The sequence below is a fragment of the Callorhinus ursinus genome, unplaced genomic scaffold, assembly GCF_003265705.2.
Source record: "Callorhinus ursinus isolate GAN/ISIS: 27379988/994484 unplaced genomic scaffold, GSC_fseal_2.0 scaffold12, whole genome shotgun sequence".
In the NCBI taxonomy this organism is placed as follows: domain Eukaryota; kingdom Metazoa; phylum Chordata; class Mammalia; order Carnivora; family Otariidae; genus Callorhinus; species Callorhinus ursinus.
Window position 1 is genome coordinate 20303235 of NW_027397074.1, and position 19449 is coordinate 20322683.

The 19449-nt window shown below is 39.0% G+C and overlaps 1 protein-coding gene across 1 annotated transcript in view; it reads right to left on the reverse strand.

The window, feature by feature from the left end:
- Positions 1-19449, reverse strand: part of CDK6 (cyclin dependent kinase 6) — a 236161-nt gene that overhangs the window by 155864 nt on the left and 60848 nt on the right. Inside the window, exon 2 of the mRNA XM_025872880.2 lies at positions 17298-17433. Within this exon, the coding sequence (XP_025728665.1) occupies positions 17298-17433 (136 nt within the window). The remainder of the gene's footprint in view (positions 1-17297; positions 17434-19449) is intronic.

The window sequence follows — 19449 nt, forward strand, 5'->3', positions numbered from 1 at the left end:
AAAATGGTGGCTCTGTTAGAGATTAGGCCCTGCTGATTTCGGCTCAGACAAACAAATAAAGGCTCATAAATTAAAAAATAAAAACAAAAGCAAGCATGGTAGAGAAGTCAGCTAACCATGATCTTGGGTACAACTCAAAAAGTCAAGTTTAGGGAGAAACACGGAAAGTTGTAATAGGAAAATTGTACTGCTTCGTGTTTTTTAACAAACTTGGGAAGCCCTAAGGGCATTTCAAAAAGGCACAACAAAGAGGCTCCTCAATTTGGTGTCTGGACATGGCATGGAGTGAAATTTTGGTGCTCTGAAGTAGTGGATACTCTCATAAAAACAAGAATCTATTCAACTCACTTTTTTCTTCCATCCAAAGTTTTAAAGTGTCCTAGATGATGTAAAGATGTAGCCAGGTTCTGAGAAACTGAAGAACGCTCACAGCAACCAGGGGATCCAGCAAATGAACAATGTGCAGATTTTGGTCTAAGTTAGACAGGCCTCTCGTTTTTGGGGGGGAGCGGGGGAGACGGGGAATAAAGGGAGAAGAGAACACAATAACCTATGGCATTACCAAGCTGACCCTGCAGAATGCAAGCACGTGTGCATCCACTTCCAAGGGGACCTCTCAAAGCCAACGTGAGAGTGGCGGCGTCAGGATGGTCATTCTTTGGCCACAAAGAGTTGGTTGCAGGGAATAGGCATTCTATCTTTCCACCAGTAAATGGAATTAACAAAATTCTCCAACTCACCCTGACAAGAAGCACAAGACCAGAGAAAGAAAGAAATAGTATGCATGGCCCCCTTCACCAAATAGTGGACGGGCTGTTATTTCTGTAAATATAATCTGAGAGAGATCTACTGCATTTAGGAAAGGTGTAAAATGTTTCTAACTCAGAACTGGACCATAGGCCTGGAAAAAACAGAGGAAGAGCTTATATAAATGGAAATGCTAATTTCTTAAACACATTTCTAAAAATACTACATAATGCTACATAATAAACTATATAGTACTCTACTGAGCCTTTTAATTTTGGGAAGATTTGTTTACTTATTTTAGAGAGAGAGTGCAGGGGGGAGGAGCAGAGGAGAAGGGTAAGCAGATTCCCCTCTGAGCACAGAGCCTGATGCAGGGCTCGATCTCAGGACCCTAAGATCATGACTTGGGCCGAAATCAAGTCAAACCTAGTCAAACCAAGTCAAACGCTTAACGAACTGAGCCACCCTGGTGTCCCTATAGTATTATACTGAACCTTTTTAAAACGGTCATTGCCAGCACAGTCTTTAAGGACCCCTGCTTTCTGATCACAAAGCAGTATTTTTTTTAAAGATTTGATTTGTTTATTTGAGAGAGTGAGAAGCAGGGAGGAGAGGGAGAAGCAGGTTCCCCGTGAGCAGGGAGCCCAATGCAGGACTCGATCCCAGGACCCCGAGACCATGACCTGAGCCAAAGGCAGGCGCCCAACTGACTGAGCCACCCAGGTGACCCCACAAAGTAGTATTTTAATGAAAATTTAAACATTCCGAATCCAAGGGATGCTGAGAACATACTATCTAAATAATAGGTCATTATGGCCAAGACCAATGTGGAAATGTCAATAGATAGGAATCCCATTCAACTTCAGACATTCTCTCTTATGTGACAACTGGATGGTATGAATTGGAATCTCTCAGAATCAATTCTGCAAATATTACTGAAGACCTGTGCAGGTGAAATCCTGAGCTTGAGGTGTGATGCCCACAGGCTCTGCTGCAGCTCTGCAGCCTCCCACCAAAGGCTCTGTCAAGAGGGGTGCTTTGGGGGGTGCGTCTCACCTCATTTCCCATGAACTATTATTTGCAAATTTATGAATTTAACTCCAGCTTACATTTCTGAACTCCCAAGTTTTCCCAGACTATAAATACCCAATTTAGCAATGCCAGAAGGAGAAGAACTCTGCATGTGTAATTTCATTACAGAGACATGTTCTAGAAATGCATATTTTTAAGTTAAATGGGATACCGGTACTTATTAAAATAGCCTCTCTCAGCTCAAATGCCACATTGTAGTGGTCAACAAGTTGCACAGCTTGTTAAAGGCTATCCACCTGCACACACGTTTGATTTGTGAGTTAGGGAACTACGAACCGTATTTTAAAAGGCAATCCAGCAAGCAGCTGGATATAACATTTCCAGGCTTCCCAGCCCTTCTGGATGCTTCGTTAGGCCTCTTATCAGAACAAGAAGAATAGAGATCTCTGTTATGGCTTTCCTGTGGCAAGTAAAAGACAAGGCGATGATTTTCCAGTCCATTTCCCCTGGCAACATGCTCATCAATCACCAGAGGCTAGAACTTTGTTATTTTGACTAGAGGAGAGAGAGCTCAGTGGTTTGTAGCCCAGTGAAATGAGGCTCTCTCCTATGCGATCGATGCTTTAGGTTACTATCAAGGGTGTGTTGCCTCTACCTTGAGAATATTTGCCTTTGAGGGCTTACGGCTCACAGGGCTCAGCTGAACACAGCAATTTTACCTACTGTATAGATGATTCAGGCTGGGATAAAAGCAAGTTTGAATAGCTTGCTTGGTGATGCCACTTTTCTAAACTCAACAAGGGGACCACCAAAGCTGCAGACATTTATCATTCTGAAAATGATGTATTCCTTAACAATTTTCATTTACTATCACCCACACTCGTCTATTTTCATCTTCACATGTTCAAAAGGAGTACAATGGAAAAAGATGACAGACTTTAAAGGAAGGTCCCCTCCCCCCCGCCCAAAATTTAGAAAATAATAAACACACACCCAAATTCCATTTGGCATCACTTTCCCCCCTTTAACTTTGAAGAAATACAGGTTGTCTTAAGTGTTATTCATGTTACTGTAAGGGCAAATGTGTGTTCCAAAGATCAGGGTTAGCATTTCGAGTCTCAAGTATCTTACTTCAGGAAAAATTGGGAAGACGTCTGACAACCCTTCATTAAATTAATTTTGCATTCATAATATCTATTTCTGGGTAATCTCATTGTAAAGTCCAGTCCAGGGTTTGAGAGAAACGTTACTTTTTTTTTTTTTTAAAGCAGGTACAGAATAAACACAAATGTCCAAAGATTGTTATGAGCTCATTTTAACAAGAGGATGAAAAGTTGATTTTAGGTAAAAAATGGTGGAAACATTCAATGTACATTAAAAAAACCCACACCTATGCCTGCCACGTAGTACAGACTTGTAACTTCATTCTATAGAGTTTACTACTCTATACTCAGTAGTAAACTCTATTTACCTCCATTTACAATCAAGTGAAATTCCTCCATTTACAATCAAGTGAAATTCCTCCATAGCCCAATTATACTATTTAATGGTAAAATGACAATAAGATTAAAGGAGACAACAATGGTGTCAGTAAGTCTTATTGGAAAACCTACCATTTTTTTCTACTCTTTCAACGTTTGTCATTTTATCAATATCAGCATCGATAGGCATGTACTAAATGCTTTTAACGTATATACATTGATTATTTTATACAGAATCGGTCTTATTGTGTTGCCTAACAGCAAAGAAAATGATACTATGTTGCTATACTTATGTTGAGCTATAAAGAAAAGATTCACATGTAAGAACTTAAACTCCTCTGTAATATTTCCCCGTAAAAAGATACCCTGTTGGATTATAAGAATATTAGGTTGAATCATACGAAATTACTATTTTTGTAGGGCAAAAGCAGTCGACTACTGGCAATTCATATGGCTTCGTGTAGTAACAGTATGTGCTCACTTTAGACTATAAATATAAACAACCCGTAATACCACCAGAGATACACACTATTATTAGTATTTTAGTATATTTCCTCCTAGTTTTCTACACATGTACTTGAGATGGACTTCAAACTTAGGATATTATATAAACAGTTTGGAGCTTGTCTTTCTTTGGGCAATTATTCTTCAAAAATATGGTTTTTTTTTGCAAAAATCATTGTTAGATGAATTTTCATCATTTATTTAATCTTAGTACATCCTCCTTTTTCATGTGTATTTCTCTGATTATTTATAAGGCTGAGTATTTCCCCTATGTTTCATCCATTCTGTATAGATGTATTTCCTCAGGACTCTGTGCATATTCCTTCTCCATATCTACACTGGATAAATTATTAGATTATAAAAGCTTTTTATATGTTAAGGATACTAAACTTGTCAACATTTTTATAAATATTTTATTTGCCTTTTAGTTTTATTTATAATAATTTAAGTTTAAAATTTTTATAGTCTAATCCATGAATTGTTTCCTTTGTTATAATATCTAGTGCTTTGCTTAGAAAACTCTACTCCCAGATCTAATATTTGCTTATATGTTATTCTATTCATTAAGAAAATTAACAGTGACCCCCCCATACACATATGCCTTTTTTAATTATAAAGTGTTTATTAGACTTTATACAAAACCATAAAAGAGGGCACTTGCTTGGTATCCAAAGCTGAAAGTTCTGTCTTTAGCCTCCTAACCAGCACTAAATGTTACTAAATCATGCCTGTTTCTAGCAAAATTTACAAGCAAACTCAGCTGTCTCTTTCCTAAGGAAAATTTCCTGCTGTACAAAGGGTTACCTCTGAACAGTATCTCCATTATTTCACCCATGACTCCATTCCTAATTTTCTGTTTTCTGGCAGCTGCTGTCTGAGACTTACAAATAATGCGTGTCTTTGTTTAGAGTTCCCTAAAAAAACTGTATATTCTAAATGTGGAAGAAAGCTCAATTTATTTTACTTTGAAACCTGAGAAATCAATAACATGAACCATATGTTAATTATGGAACTCAGTGATAAATAAAGTAAGAAGGTCCTGAGAAACCTTGCTGGTGAAAGTGATGGTAGAATTGAAACAGAAAAGGAAAGAAGTCCTTTCTCTCAGTGGGTGATGCTTTCATAAATCTCTCTGCTTGGGAGGATACCAAAATGCAACTCTTTTCTTTAATTCATTCTAATGTAATTTATATTTCACTTTCTTCCAGTTCCTAAGTGCTTTCAATCAAGGCCTGAACAGCAATGATGAGATGCACGTCAAGGGCCATTAGTACAGTTGCCACATTTAGAACAGATGATGTTAAAGACAAAACTTAACCGACATTTTTGTCCTTCTATGTCATTTACTGGCATTCATATAGTTTTTGCACTGAAGACATGAATCAACCAATCCTTTATATCTGGTTGAAAATATTAAAGAACTAATTAGGTTTACAAGATAAATTGCTGTGATTGGGAATAAGAATAATGTAATGTTTCAGATATTTATACGTAATCACATGCTTTTTAAAAAGCTACTTTTGGGGGAGTTATTGTGGGTTATAAATTTCTTCTTTTTCCCTGGGACCTATTCAATTAATTCTCCTTTCGTTACCACCATCTTATTTCTTCCCTTTCTTGTACCCCATCCTGCTGACAGGAATATATTTTCACAGGAGGGGGCAGAGGGAAGCGGGGCCCTTGCCTACAGCCTTTACACCAAATTAGTCTCAACAAACACTTCAGGTCTTCAGCTATGGGTGATGTGAATTTCTCAGTCCCAGATTTGAACATTAAAACATCATATATAAGTGATATTAAAATGTCAACAAGGAGCACTTCAAGTGTTCATTCCATACTAACCATATCCAAAGAACATCTTAAACTGAGGATAACTGTTTCCAAATCAATCAAAATCTGATTGCTCAATGTAGACTTAATTAACCTGTAATGTCGCAGTTCCCAAACTTAATTCATAGTGAAACCTCCTGTGCCCTGTGGTCCCCAATTTCCTGCTATGTTCTATTTTAGCTTTCCAATCTAAAAGTGGTATGACTATACTAGAATAGAATGATAAATATTTCTTTGGTTTTGTCCAAGAAAGGAAAAATGAACAAGTATGGTTAGGGACAGCAGAGAGCAATGGTAAATATAAAAATCAACAAAGCTACCAGCTTATATTTGTTAAAAGCTTATAACGACATGATCTCAGGGTTCTGGGATCGAGCCCTGCGTCGGCTCCGTGCTCAGTGGGGCGTCTGCTGGAGATTCCCTCTCTCCACTTCCTTTTGCCCCCCACCCCTGCTCATGTACTCTCTTTCCCTCTCTTTCTCTCTCAAATAAATCTTTAAAAAAAAAAGCTTATAATGATAACTGGAAGTATTTCTGAGCACTCATTGCTTCTAATACATGTGCCTCAAAGGAAGTACCTGAAAACTATGTCTGGCACTGCTGTCAGTGCTAAAAAAGCTATCATCCACCTAACTTGCACATGACTTGGTTCCTTATCTATAAAACACAGTTCAGAATTCTGAACCAGTTACACTTGCAAGTCTGGTAATAGTTTATTAATTCAAGACCACAGACAACTGTGAAAACACAAGCGAAATGAAACAAAAAGCATCTTTCAAAGGTCAAATCATGATGTGTCATGAACAACTTTTTTTAAAGAATAAGACTTTAGGGTGGCTTAAGAACTTCTAATTAGAATTCTCATATTCCTAAGTGTTTTTTTTTTAATTTTTATTAGCGAGTTAGCATTTGCCAAGAGAACATCTTAAGGAATAAAATCCCGGTGTTTTGTTTTTTTTTTAAAGATTTTATTTATTTGACAGAGAGAAAGAGAGAGAGCGCGAGAGCGAGCCCGAGCAGGGGGGAGCGGCAGAGGGAGAGGGAGAAGCAGGGAGCCTGACGTGGGGCTCAATCTCAGGACCGTGAGATCATGACCTGAGCCGAAGGCAGATGCTTAGCCAACTGAGCCACCCAGACACTCCTAAAACCTCGGTGTTATTAAGCAGGTGTTGTATGTATGGGCGACGTTAGTTAAAATGCCACACCTGACTTCACCTGAGCTTAGATTTGAACCTTCCTGTGGCTGGGGTTACCCAGGCACAGCAAGCAAATATTTCAGAGGTTTGAGTCATCTCAGAATGTACTCCATTCCCCATTCCAGTCCTGTCATATGTCACACTGAAGGAGAATATTTTTTTAAACTGCAGTGTCTATAAGCATCACCAGAGGGTACTTACTGGAGGAACTGGTTAGGGCAGGACTACTATTTTTATTTATTTGTTTGTTTATTTATTTATATTTCTTTTATTTTTATTTTTTTTATTGTTAGGCACCATACAGTACTTCATTAGTTTTGATACAGTGTGCACCCCAGGCAGTTATGTAGGTGATTCATGACCACACTTGGGAGAAACACAGCATCATGTTTACCTAACTTCATTAACCCTTTATTAGATAGAACTCATGTTTTGCAAAATTTGTTGGGTTTAGTCTATTTTCCAGGCATCTAAATTAAGCTTACCATTGTATGGTAGTAGCAAGAATTTTTAGAGATTAGATTTATACTTGATTATTTCTAATATTCAAGGAATTATCTTTCACTTCCTAAGACTTCAAGTGTCACAGTACCCAGATGCTTGGCCATCAGGCCCTGATTCAGATACAGAAGTCCAAATTCAGGTCAAACTCTCCTCATTTGATATTCTACTGGAGTCGAACTTTTTGGAGCATTTTGCTCTTTGAGAATGATGAGAAAGAGGAAAAGCAGAACGAGAGGAATCGCAACAATATTTCATACACTGGAAGTATTTGATTCTTAGAACCGCCACTATCGGGTTTTCAAGGGTTCGTTACACAAGTGTTTGTGAAAGCATTATTCATTTAACAAATATTTACCAGAACCAAGAATGATTTTCTTAACTGCAATGAAAGGATTGATTAGTCCTTTCCACCTTGCTTAGGAATGAGGAATAAAATACCATCTTAGATAACTGATAGATACCATCTTTATATGCCTTTCACTAATTTAAAAAGTACTGATTGTAAATTATTAAGCAATTGCTCTAGCAGAATGGTGCTTTCTTAACTTCCAAACTCCACAATGCATATGAGTATCTGCAATTTTTGGATAAGAAGGATAAAAGTGCAAATGAATAAACATAGGAGAGTATTTCCAATTAGATTTTGTAAAGTAACTTAACTTCAAAGCTGCTACTTCTCCTGGTGGGGATAGGGAGGAACTTTGCACATGATCCTGAATGTATCTTTACAGCAAACTTAGCTTCAAATTTTAAAAAATGTGTAACTACTGAATTATCTTTTAGATATGTATCCCTGGGAGATGAGAACAGGGTCTGCGATTCATCGCATCAATCATTCCCTTCATTGGATTTGGTTTCCCATCCTTAGAATCCAACATTGAAAGACGGTAATTTCTGGAATTTTGTTAAGTCAGTACTATATGAACAGAAAAAATATTTTATAGCTCCAGTGGAGATCAGTTATTGGTTTTAGACTACATCTAAACCAAGTCAATGAAACGAATCCTTGGTTACAATGTGGATAATTTCAACGTCCCTGCCCATCATAAAGAGTTGAATGTGAAAGCACAAAGGGCGTGTATTGAGATAGGACATATCATATCAGCTTATTCTTCTATGTATGTGTGTATGCATATTTACATATAAGATCTATTCTTGAAAAAATACAATTTACTCACTTGTACAATGGGTAAAATGATTCCTACATTTCAGAATTAGTTAGAGGATTAGTGAGGTAAGCACGTTAGTAGAGCGACCAACATATGTTTACTGAGTGTCCCTTACATTCTAGACAGTATGCTAACACTGGGTAAGTGCAATAAACTAGAGTTCTGACTTCAGAGCTCTTACCTTCTAGTGGGGAAAGACAAACATACATAAAAAATGATTGAGATAATTTCAGCTTAGTGTTATGAAGAAGATAAAATAGAACCATGTGGGAGGGAGAGGCGTGGAACATTCCAAACAGCACGAACAGTCAGTACATACACTCTGAGCTGGAAGCATGGCGGCAGAACAGAAAGAAAGCAAAGAACAGTGAACCAGAAGAAGGGTGGGGGCAGATTGGAATTTGGAGGGTGTAGTTAGAAAGAGCCCTAGATCATGTAGGACTTTTGATTTTATTCTACAGGTCATAGGAAACCACTGGAGAAAAGTTTTCAATAGGGGAGTAACACTTTTGACTTATGTTTTTTAGTAAGGTCCCTCTGGTTGTTACACTGAGGATGATCAATAAAGGGGCAGGAACGGAAGACAGCATATTGGGTTAGGAAGCTGGTATGAATGGGTTAGACTAGAGCTTTAGCAATAAAGATACTGAAAAGTAGTTGGGCTGGGGCTATCTTTGGGGGATAAAGCCAAAAGTACTTGCTAATGGACTGGATGAAGACTATGAAGGAAAGCAAGAAACCAAGAATAATGCCTAGGTTTGGGGCTCAAACAATGGGGGTCAATGGGGAGGGGGCGTCAACTGGGAAGAGGATCCTTGGGCAATGTTTTGGTTATGAGATACCATATGGTGCATTTAGAGCATGGGGGGGTCAGTCTGGAGGATACATGATATCTGAAGATTCTGGATTGAATGACATCACTTGGCCAGAAAGTATAGAAATGAAGAAAAGAGGGCTGAGGGTGAAGCCTCGAATGTTCCAACATTTAGAGGAAGAGAGAGAGCAAAAAGACTATAACCAGGGAGCTTAGGCACAGGCTAAATTTAGATGAGGAATATCCCTCTTCCATGCAGAGCATCCCTCTGCTATGTGTCACCATGGTGATACACACTGGGTATACACAGCCTGCAACCTTTTAATGGGCTCTATAAACAGATTCAATGCCTAAGGTGAAGAAACATTTTCTAACACGATTCCAACTTACCTGTTATTAGCTTGATGAAAGTGTCATTTGCTTACTTTAGTGAGTCAGTATTTATTTTAAGTGAGTCAAGTCTTACAGTACCTTTAGAAAGACACTAGCTTTTTTTTTTTTTTTTAACCCCTATTTCCTGTTAGGGAAAAAAAAAATCCAAACCACTCAATAACTGTTATAGTCCGTTATTACATACTTCTAGATAATCATGTATTTTGCATAATTCTGTCCTTTTCCTCCGATGTTTTCAGCTACTCCAGGGCTTGGGGAACTGCCTAAGGATTGCTTTCTGGGGGAGTCCGCAAAATCTAGATTATCTAAGTATGTTCTCCGTGAAGAAGTTTCTTGATTCACTGGAAGTTACCACATACACTCATACATAGCTCATACACTGTACATTTCCCCCAAAATTCGGGGAAAACTCAGGGTTGACTCACTTCCTCCTGATGATCTCTCCTACCGGAGGTCGATGGCCAACTGCGGGTGCTACTCCGAGGGCTGCTCTTGGACTGGCTGCTTACCTCTTCCTCAGAGCATTGTAGCTGATGTTCCTCTTAAAGATATTCCCTCCCAGTTCTGTGTGTCTGTGTCGGGAGAGCACATGCATAGGGAAGGGTGTGGTTTGTGTGGGGAAAACATTTCTGTTAAGTCAAAAGACTGTTTATGAAGCTGACTTTCCATAGGAAAAAAAACTATAATCTAGGTTGCATTCCTGATGGCAAGTCCAGATGCCTGCCTTAAAAAAAAAAAAATAGAATGCCTTCAAGCACAATGGTTAATACACTATGAATGACGTACCTTTTTTTTTTAAAGATTTATTTATTTAGTTTTTAAAGATTTTATTTATTTGACAGAGAGAGACACAGTGAGAGGGGGAACACAAGCAGGGGGAGTGGGAGACGGAGAGGCAGGCTCCGTGCCGAGTAAGGAGCCCGACGTGGGGCTCGATCCCAGGACCCCGGGATCATGACCTGAGCTGAAGGCAGACGCCCAATGACTGAGCCACTCATGTGCCCCTAAAGATTTATTTATTTTAGAGAGAGAAAGAGAGAGAGCAAGTGAGCGAGAGAGAGCAAGAGTGAGCACAGGGGAAGGGCAGAGGGAGAGAGAGAATCTCAAGCAGACTCCTGCTGATTGAGAAGCCCCACACAGGGCTCCATCCCACAACCCTGAGATCATGACCTGAGCCAAAATCAAGAGTTGGACGCCTGGGGCGCCTGGGGGGCTCAGTCGTTAAGCGTCTGCCTTCGGCTCAGGTCATGATCCCAGGGTCCTGGGATTGAGCCCCGTGTCGGGCTCCCTGCTCGGTGGGAAGCCTGCTTCTCCCTCTCCCACTCCCCCTGCTTGTGTTTCCTCTCTCGCTGTCTCTCTCTCTGTCAAATAAATAAATAAAACCTTAAAAAAAAAAAATTGGGGAATGCTTAAAAAAAAAAAAAAAGAGTTGGACGCCTAACCAACTGAGCCACCCAGGCACCCTGAATGCTGTGCTTCTTATAAGGCATAATAAGGGTCTAGAAATGTGCATACACGGATTAGACAAAACACTGTAAAGGCGGATCCCGTCAAGTATTACATCAATGTGGAAAGGTAGTGGAACTAAAATGAAAGACTCCTAGGACACAGGCTGGAGAGAGCCCAAAGCCAGGGACGGAAGAGAGGGCTGGTGCAGAGCTATGCAGAACCAGGAAAGGGCGCCTGGGTGGCTCAGTTGGTTAAATGGAAAGTGGGGGTGTGGTGACAGTGGTGGTGGTGGGGCCGGCGATGGGTGGGAGGAGCAGTGGAGGGAAAGGGGATAGAGAACATAGGATCTTGGGTACTACGAAGAAAATTTACTGTCTGGGAAATAGCACTGGTGAGCAATGAGCCCAAGCGATCCAACCGCAGCACAGGAGTGAACTCCTTAAGTTAAATGGCTCTAAGTTGAGGCCCATCCTAGAGTAAAAATCAACCTGGCATGACTGACCTATGAGGTCCTTTGCCCCAGAACTAGTGTTATTACGACACTGTACTTTGCTTATTAAAAATTAATTTTATTAAACAGTCCTCTCAGGCATCTTTCACATATGCGTTTTCTTTTGAAATTACTTCATGTTACTACAAAAGCAGCATTACACACAAGGACAGATGTGTGTGTGCATGTGTGTTTTTAAAAACATGGTCTATTAATAATTAGTCCAGCCATGATATTAGATGGAAAAAAATGTCTTTCCAGGATCCTTATCGTTATTGTGGAGTATGTGTTCTTTGAATTTCTTGCCTTGTTTTTGGGATCACCTTATTATGCAACATCTGCTCTGAATTTCAAATGTGATAAACAGAGTATGAGTGTCGGTGGCAGATGGCTAATGACCAGCAGCGACAGGGCATTCAAGCCTGCCTTGTTTTCTGAGAAGCGATATTTTCATGTTAATTTGCTCTGTGTCCTGCAAAGATGAGACAAATCACCTGCTCATAATTCAGGCAAAGTAGAGACCACCAGGAGCCGAGAGGGGGTAATGGCTCGATTCCTTTAGGGGTGAGAGGAGAGAAGGATCTGGGAGAGTCTTCCTCATTTGCAGTGGAGGGGGACCCATCAGTCACTTTGCATTATGTCAAATTGAGAAAGATGAATCAGCCCTGGGCATCCCATACTGACACCAGAGCCACTGTTTACTGCAAGCAGATATTATTCATGAAAACAGACATTTCCCAGAGGCAGAAAACAGGTGCTATTAAGAGTGTGTGTCAGTCTCTGAAGTCTGGGTTTTGTAAAATAAACCTAATAGTATATTTTATCTCCTAGTGAAAAGATTACAACCAACAGAAATCTGTAAGAAACATTCAATTGAAGATAAAATGAAATCTAATTCACAGGGAAAATGACCCACGCAGACACATAAACCTTGAGCTTTTCGGCCTTCTCAAGCCCTATAGAATTCATTTATCAGAGAAATACATAAGTAAAATGTAATTTTTATTCCAAGATTGAGTCATACAAAGGGGCCATATGGTCCTGAACTAAAAGAACCCTGTCCTATTTTGGAGAGGCAGCTGATCTCTTCTGACTGATCTTTCAGTGCCTTGAATTTCTAACTTGTGAAATTATACTGCCAATTTCATCAAACATGTTATATGCACAGAATGTCCAAAGAAAGATATTAGGTTCTCAAGAAGGAGTTTATAAGATGTTGAGAAGCCAGGTCATATACTAGCAAATACACTGTACCATTATTATAGAAAAGCCTAAGTACCAAATGAGTAGTTCAGTAAAACAGGGCATTTCATTTTAAAACCCTATAAACCTCCTTAAGGAACGAGACAGATTTTATTTATAGATTCTTTCTGATTCCCTCTCATAGGGTGGCAGATTAAGGCATGAAAGAGAAAAAAATCTGGAAGCCCCTTTTTCTCATAAAGCCCTCATAAATAAAAAGTGCTATATTAAGCACAGAGACTGTAAATTTATCATGAACCCTAAAAAAAAAAAAGTCAATCATTAAGGTGTCAATTGCCTCATAAGTTAAAGCATGAAGTCCCAGAAGACAATGTCACATCTCAAAGAAAAATAAAGATGGCACTGAATTCGTCCATAATCAAGTAAACTGAAAGATAACATTCTGAATTAGAAAGAAGAAAACTACATACTAGATAAGTCTATGAGGCAAAATGTGAGTATCTGCTGACTTCCAAGTGCAGCAGTCAGCAGGCTCCTCTAAACAAACATCATTATCAACACCAATGGATGTGCCTTACGATGTCAGGAAGAGGTGACGAAGACCTCGAGATGAAGTATGCATTAGATGTAGACATGTGTTTATTTATTTTTTTAGAGTAAGGTGTATTTTAAAATGTTGGAAGGAACCACCCGTGATTTTATTTTATTCTCATGAGCCTCTCAATGACAATTTCCCATTCAGGCCTATACCATACTTCACACTTACTTTATCAAAGCCTGACATGAATACCACACAATAATCGCAGGCTTCTCCCAGTGAGTTTACCCAACCATCAACCTTCACAAATACTTAGGGCTTCAGGGTGCTTTTCTAATTTTTTTTAAAATAACAAATGGTATTTAAAAGAATTTGAAAAATTGTTACGTGATCTATGTAACAAACAGATCAAATAAGTCCATCCTGGGTTCTTTTCGAACAAACATGTTGATAAAAATACTAAACAAAAAGATTTTACCTCTGTCATACCTACTCAGAGACCATGGAGCATTCCAGTTTTACCCAAGTTCTGCTCACCTCCTGTAATTTATGTCCTGAGCGGGCACTAGAATATCCTGAACTTAAATGGGTAACAGGTAAACAGCGCCCCAGAAAATGTGGTGGAGGACGGGGCATTGAGGAAAATTCCCTTAGCTTAAATGATTTTACAGGAGGTCTTTTCTTGATTTTTCTGTTTTATATCTATTTCATGTTAAGATTTTTTTGCATATTTATAATTATTTTACAATATGGCATGTTCTGACACTTGCAAGACAATGTCAGTACTAATATCTGTGTTTTTGAAGAACATTTTAGAAAATATTTGGTACCATAATACAAAGAATCAGCTGTAGACTGTGATCATTCATAAGTGTTTTGTTTTTTTTTTTAACCTGAAAACACTCCCTAAACTATTGAAATAACCATAAGAAAATGTGTACCACATGCTTCGGGTGTACTTTATCTCTTCTAAGGTTCTTGGGAGTAAGCTTCTTGACTAATTCATCTTTATGTTCCCCAAAGCACAAAACTCTGTAAATATTCAATAAATATTTGTACCAGTATACTCAGAAAAACTCTTATTACACAGAACATTCTATATAAGAATCCAATTGTTCTCCCAATAGGTTGTTCATAATAACAATATTCTCTTGATCTAGTTATCTGGTTATTGAGACTGCCTATAAATAAACCTATACAAAAACAAAATATTTGTTTTCTGGCTGAGTTCTTACAAAATTCAATTAACCAGAACCCCAACTAACAAGAACCTCTTACTTAACAGATGTTTATCCTGAACACCAACTTTTTTTTTTTAGATTTTATTTAGTTATTTGTCAGAGAGAGAGAAAGAAAGAGCGAGCACAAGCCAGGGGAGAAGCAGGCAGAGGGAAAGCAGACTCCCACTGGGCAGGGAGCTCAATGCGGAACTCGATCCCAGGACCCTAAGATCATGACCTGAGTCAAAGGCAGATGCTTAACTGACTGAGCCACCTGGGGCACCCCCACCCTCAAGAATTCCCGCCAACCTGGAGTGCTTGGGTGGCTCAGTTGGTTAAGCATCCAACTCTAGATTTTGGCTCAGATCATGATCTCAGGGTCGAGAGATTGAGCCCTGCATTGGGCTCCACAGTGGGGCATAGAGCCTGCTTAAATTCTCTCTCTCCCTCTGCAACACCCCCCACCACACCCCCACCCTCTCTCTCTCTAAAAAAAAAGAGAAAGAAAGAAAGAAAGAAAGAAAGAAAGAAAGAAAGAAAGAAAGAAAGAAAGAAAGAAAGAATTCTCTCCAACCCACTTCATTTCTATACCTGCCTGATCAAACTTTAGCACAGTGCATCACTCTGGCTTATCAACCACTTTAACTACACAGATACTTTTGTAAATGATTCCACGCAGCAGCCTCTAATGCCAGGAGAGTTTAATGTGCAGCTCAAGTCATCTATGCAGGTGGGAACGTATGGCATAAATATATAGTTACCTTGTCTTGCTGCTTAAAAAAATGACTCTCCTCTCAAAATAATTTTGAACTTAGAACTAACTACATCCGAAGAAGCTGATGATGTTTCTGCCAGTATATATTTAAGCTATTGGAAGTCATTTAAAAATAATTTTTAAATAATCATATCTGAAGAAAGGTTGTTAATGTGTCTTATTTACTGAGTACTTATGTGTAAAAATCACTGCACAGCGACGGTCAGGATACAAAGATGAATGAATATGGACATAAATAATCACAATTAAAGGTAGAAAACAGGACCAAGACGGGGAGATGTGTAGAACCAGCGCTGGAAGACCGAGGAGACTGCATCCAGTTATAAAAGCTGATCAAAAGCTATCTGGGGTGGGACTCGTATTTCAGCAGATAGTTACTGGTGGGGGTGGGGCAAAGAAATGACACTGAGGAGGAGGACCACATAGGTAGGAAATCATGAATCACACAAAGAGTCTAATTTGGCAGATAACAGAGTCCATGAAAAGGGGCTATGCCCTGCAGGATGAACAAGGGGTTTCAGACAAACTCATAGAGGAGAGAACTGAAGCCACACTGGAATAGAAAGTGAGAGGAAAGAGGGGTTCAGGGATAGAGGAGAAGGGGGCCAAGAACAGGTAAGAAGGAATACCTACATTCACTTTTTTAAAAAGATTTTATTCATTTATTTAGAGAGCATGTGCGCGTGAGCAGGGGGGGAGGGGCAGAGGGAGAGAGATCGTCCCAAGCTGACTCTGTGCTGAGCCCACTCGGGGCTTGATCTCAGGACCCTGACATCATAACCTGAGCTGAAATCAAGAATCAGACACTTAACTGACTGAGCCACCCAGGCGCCCCAGGAATACCCACATTTCAAGGGCCTTCAAGTCCCTGAAACTGCTGAGGAAAAAATGAGTGCACTACTGAGCATCATATTCTTTTATGGAAGGCAGATGGGAACATAAACCCTTTATCAATCTAAAACCAAAGGAATAAATCATTCAGTATGTCAAGTTCTAAACATGTCAGTATCTAAAAATACCACCTAGCTATCACAAAAAGACAAGATAAAGTATTTCCAGCTATTACCCCCCATCTAAAAAAACAATGAATGATTAGGTAAGGAGTCTGTTTAGTTAAGTCACCTAAAACACATAAATGAAAGAAAGGGTCTTCATGAAGACCTGCATGCGACGCTCACTGATCTAAGAGATGTCCTGGGAATTTCCATTAAGCAGAACAGAAGTATGACCAAAAAAACTTCCTATATAGGTTTTTCCATTAGATTTAAAGGAAAAAAGGACTTCTGGTCAATCCAGCACATCTAGCTTGCTGATCTCTAAGGAGTCTTAAGTCATTCCTGAATCCCAAGGGTTTAGGATAGTGGGGTACTGAGGCTTCCTATAAGTGTTGCATGAATGAGAAAAAAAATGGAGAAAGAAGGGCCTAAGAACCATATTTCAGATTTACATAGTATAATTTACATCCTGGAGTCAGTATACAATTATAATATGCAATATGCTCATGCCTGAAGTTTCAAATTATGTCCCTCAGAGTCTGTGAATGATCAGAAAAAGACTGAGCTATATTTACGACACTATACCTTCTAAAGTTAGGGCCAGATAATGTACATATAGATACTTTTCAGTAGTTTTAATATGTATTAAAACTAAAAAGGTTTTTTTCACTGAGTCCTAAAATTAACGAACTGGAATATACCTCATCCTTTGAACATCTCAGTTGATATACTTAATTATATACTGAGTTCCAAAAGCTCTAATTCTGTCAATATTTTAAGTAAGCTCTACACCCAACGTGGGCCTTGAACTCACGACCCTGAGATCAAGAGTCACATGCTCTACTGACTGAGCCAGCTAGGCGCCCCCCTGGCAATTTTCTTATGTAAGAAACGTGATTGCTTAATGGTCTATAATAGTGTGACTATTTAATCAAGCAGAAAGCTGATTCTTGGTACCTTTATGGTTTCAGTGGGCACTCCAGGCTCCGGGACTTTATCCAAGTAAGTGGTCAAGTCTTGATCAACATGTTCAAACACTAATGTTAGTTTGGTTTCTCTGTCTGTCCGTGACACTGTGCATACATCAAACAACCTAAAAGAAAAAAGAAAGAGGTATTAAGTAGGCGACAATAAGCAAAGAAGTAACCTATATGTCTTACATATATCCTGCAATTCGATCATACAATAGGAAAAAAAAATACCAGTGTTGATCATTGTGATAATATGTAAGGATGCCTAATGGGATCTGATACTCTAATAGCAATATGAGATTCAGGAGAGAAGCACTTGATTAAGTGATGACAAAATCCATAACAGCAAAGAGAAAACAACATGACTGGAGAACAAGAATGTTTGCCTGGAGAGTTTCCTTAGTTAAGACCTTACTTACGTACAACTTGCCAACAGAGATAGTTGAAAAAACTGCAGCCTAAGAAAAATATGGCTCTTCTTAGCACACAGTTTAAGAATTATTAAAGAGACAGATAAAGCATTCTTTGGAGATGCTGGACTCTGCAGTGAAGATTTTCCTGGAATTTAAGGTGTTACAATCATGCCTGTGAAAATAAGGATGATGAAATACAGAGAAATTTGGGTTATTTCTAAGAGGAACTTCTCATCCTGGTGAATCAAATCATTTCCCTGGAAAGGACATAAATTCTTGGTTTAAAAATTCCAAATATCATGCTAATGAAAACTGAAATTTTAACATTTTTGGGGGGAGAGAGGGGGTATTTGAAACTGCATTAGTAAGCTACATTACCCTTAACTGATAAAGACAGATTAACAAACTTTATAATTAAGTTTGGATGGGTGAATCTAATGTCTTCCATACAATTCCACGACTAAGTCAAAATCCAAGTTTTAAAAGAGAAGCCTTCAATAGTCAAAAGCATTTTCAAGCCCAAGGACAAATTCTTTACTTTCAGCCACACACAGGACGCTATCCAGCACATGAGATGCTCACCACATGTTTGAATAATTAAACAAACCACCTGTAAACAAGCTGTAAGTAAATTTGACAGAATGTAGTATAAACACTAAGAAAAGGCTAATAAAATGCTATTCTTAGTCTTTTCTTTCATTTTTAAAAACCAAATAAACATCTTTCTTTCTCTTCAAAGAAACTAACTACAAATGTGCATATAACCCGTCACTAAAATGCAGGGTTGACTCTCAATTATGTACTTTGTATATTACCTCTGTTGAATTTTTAATGCCAAGCTGGTTCATCAGGCCACCCCACTGCATTTCTGGGCTAAATGGGGCCCCACAACATCTGGTACTTCTCTGTGAATTTAAACTAAGCTTTAAAATAAACTAAAGAACACTATAATTAAGTTAAATCTGGTGGGATGGACACCGCCACCAACCACACACACTTCACAGCCAGGTCCATGCTACTTTTTAATTACGGGCAGGTTGGGATGAGTTCTACAACTCCACTAAAATCAATTAAGATCAACCGAATTTCCTCTCACGTTTATTTACTTCTAAATATTCCGATTTCTAAGTTTTAAAGATATTATTTATTTGAGAGAGAACGGGTATATGCGTGTACACACACACACACACACACACACACACACACCTGTGAGCAGGGGGAGAGGGGCAGAGGGGGAGGGAGAGAGAGAGGGAGAGAGAGAGAGAGAGAGAGAATCTGAAGCAGAGTTGAGCCCGACTGGGGTGTATCCCAGGACCAGGAGATGATGACCTGAGCTGAAACCAAGAGTTAGACGCCCAACCAACTAAGTCACCCAGGCGCCCCTGATTTCTAAGTTTTATTAAAAAAAAATTTTTTTAAAGATCTTATTTATTTATTTGAAAGAGAGAGAGAGGACAGAGAGAGCATAAGAGCAAGGTGAGGGGCAGAGGGAGAAGCAGACTGCCTGGTGATCGGACAGCCCGATGCGGGGCTTGATCCTGGGACTCTGGGATCATGACCTGAGCCGAAGGCAGATGCTTAACCAACTAAACCATCCAGGTGCCCTGATTTCTAAGTTTTAATCATCTACTTCTAAACTTGATTTTTTTTCAAATTCCAAAGTCTTCTGATGTCACTAATGTAACTTATTCTGGAAAATTATTCTGATAAAGTAAAAGCTCCTAA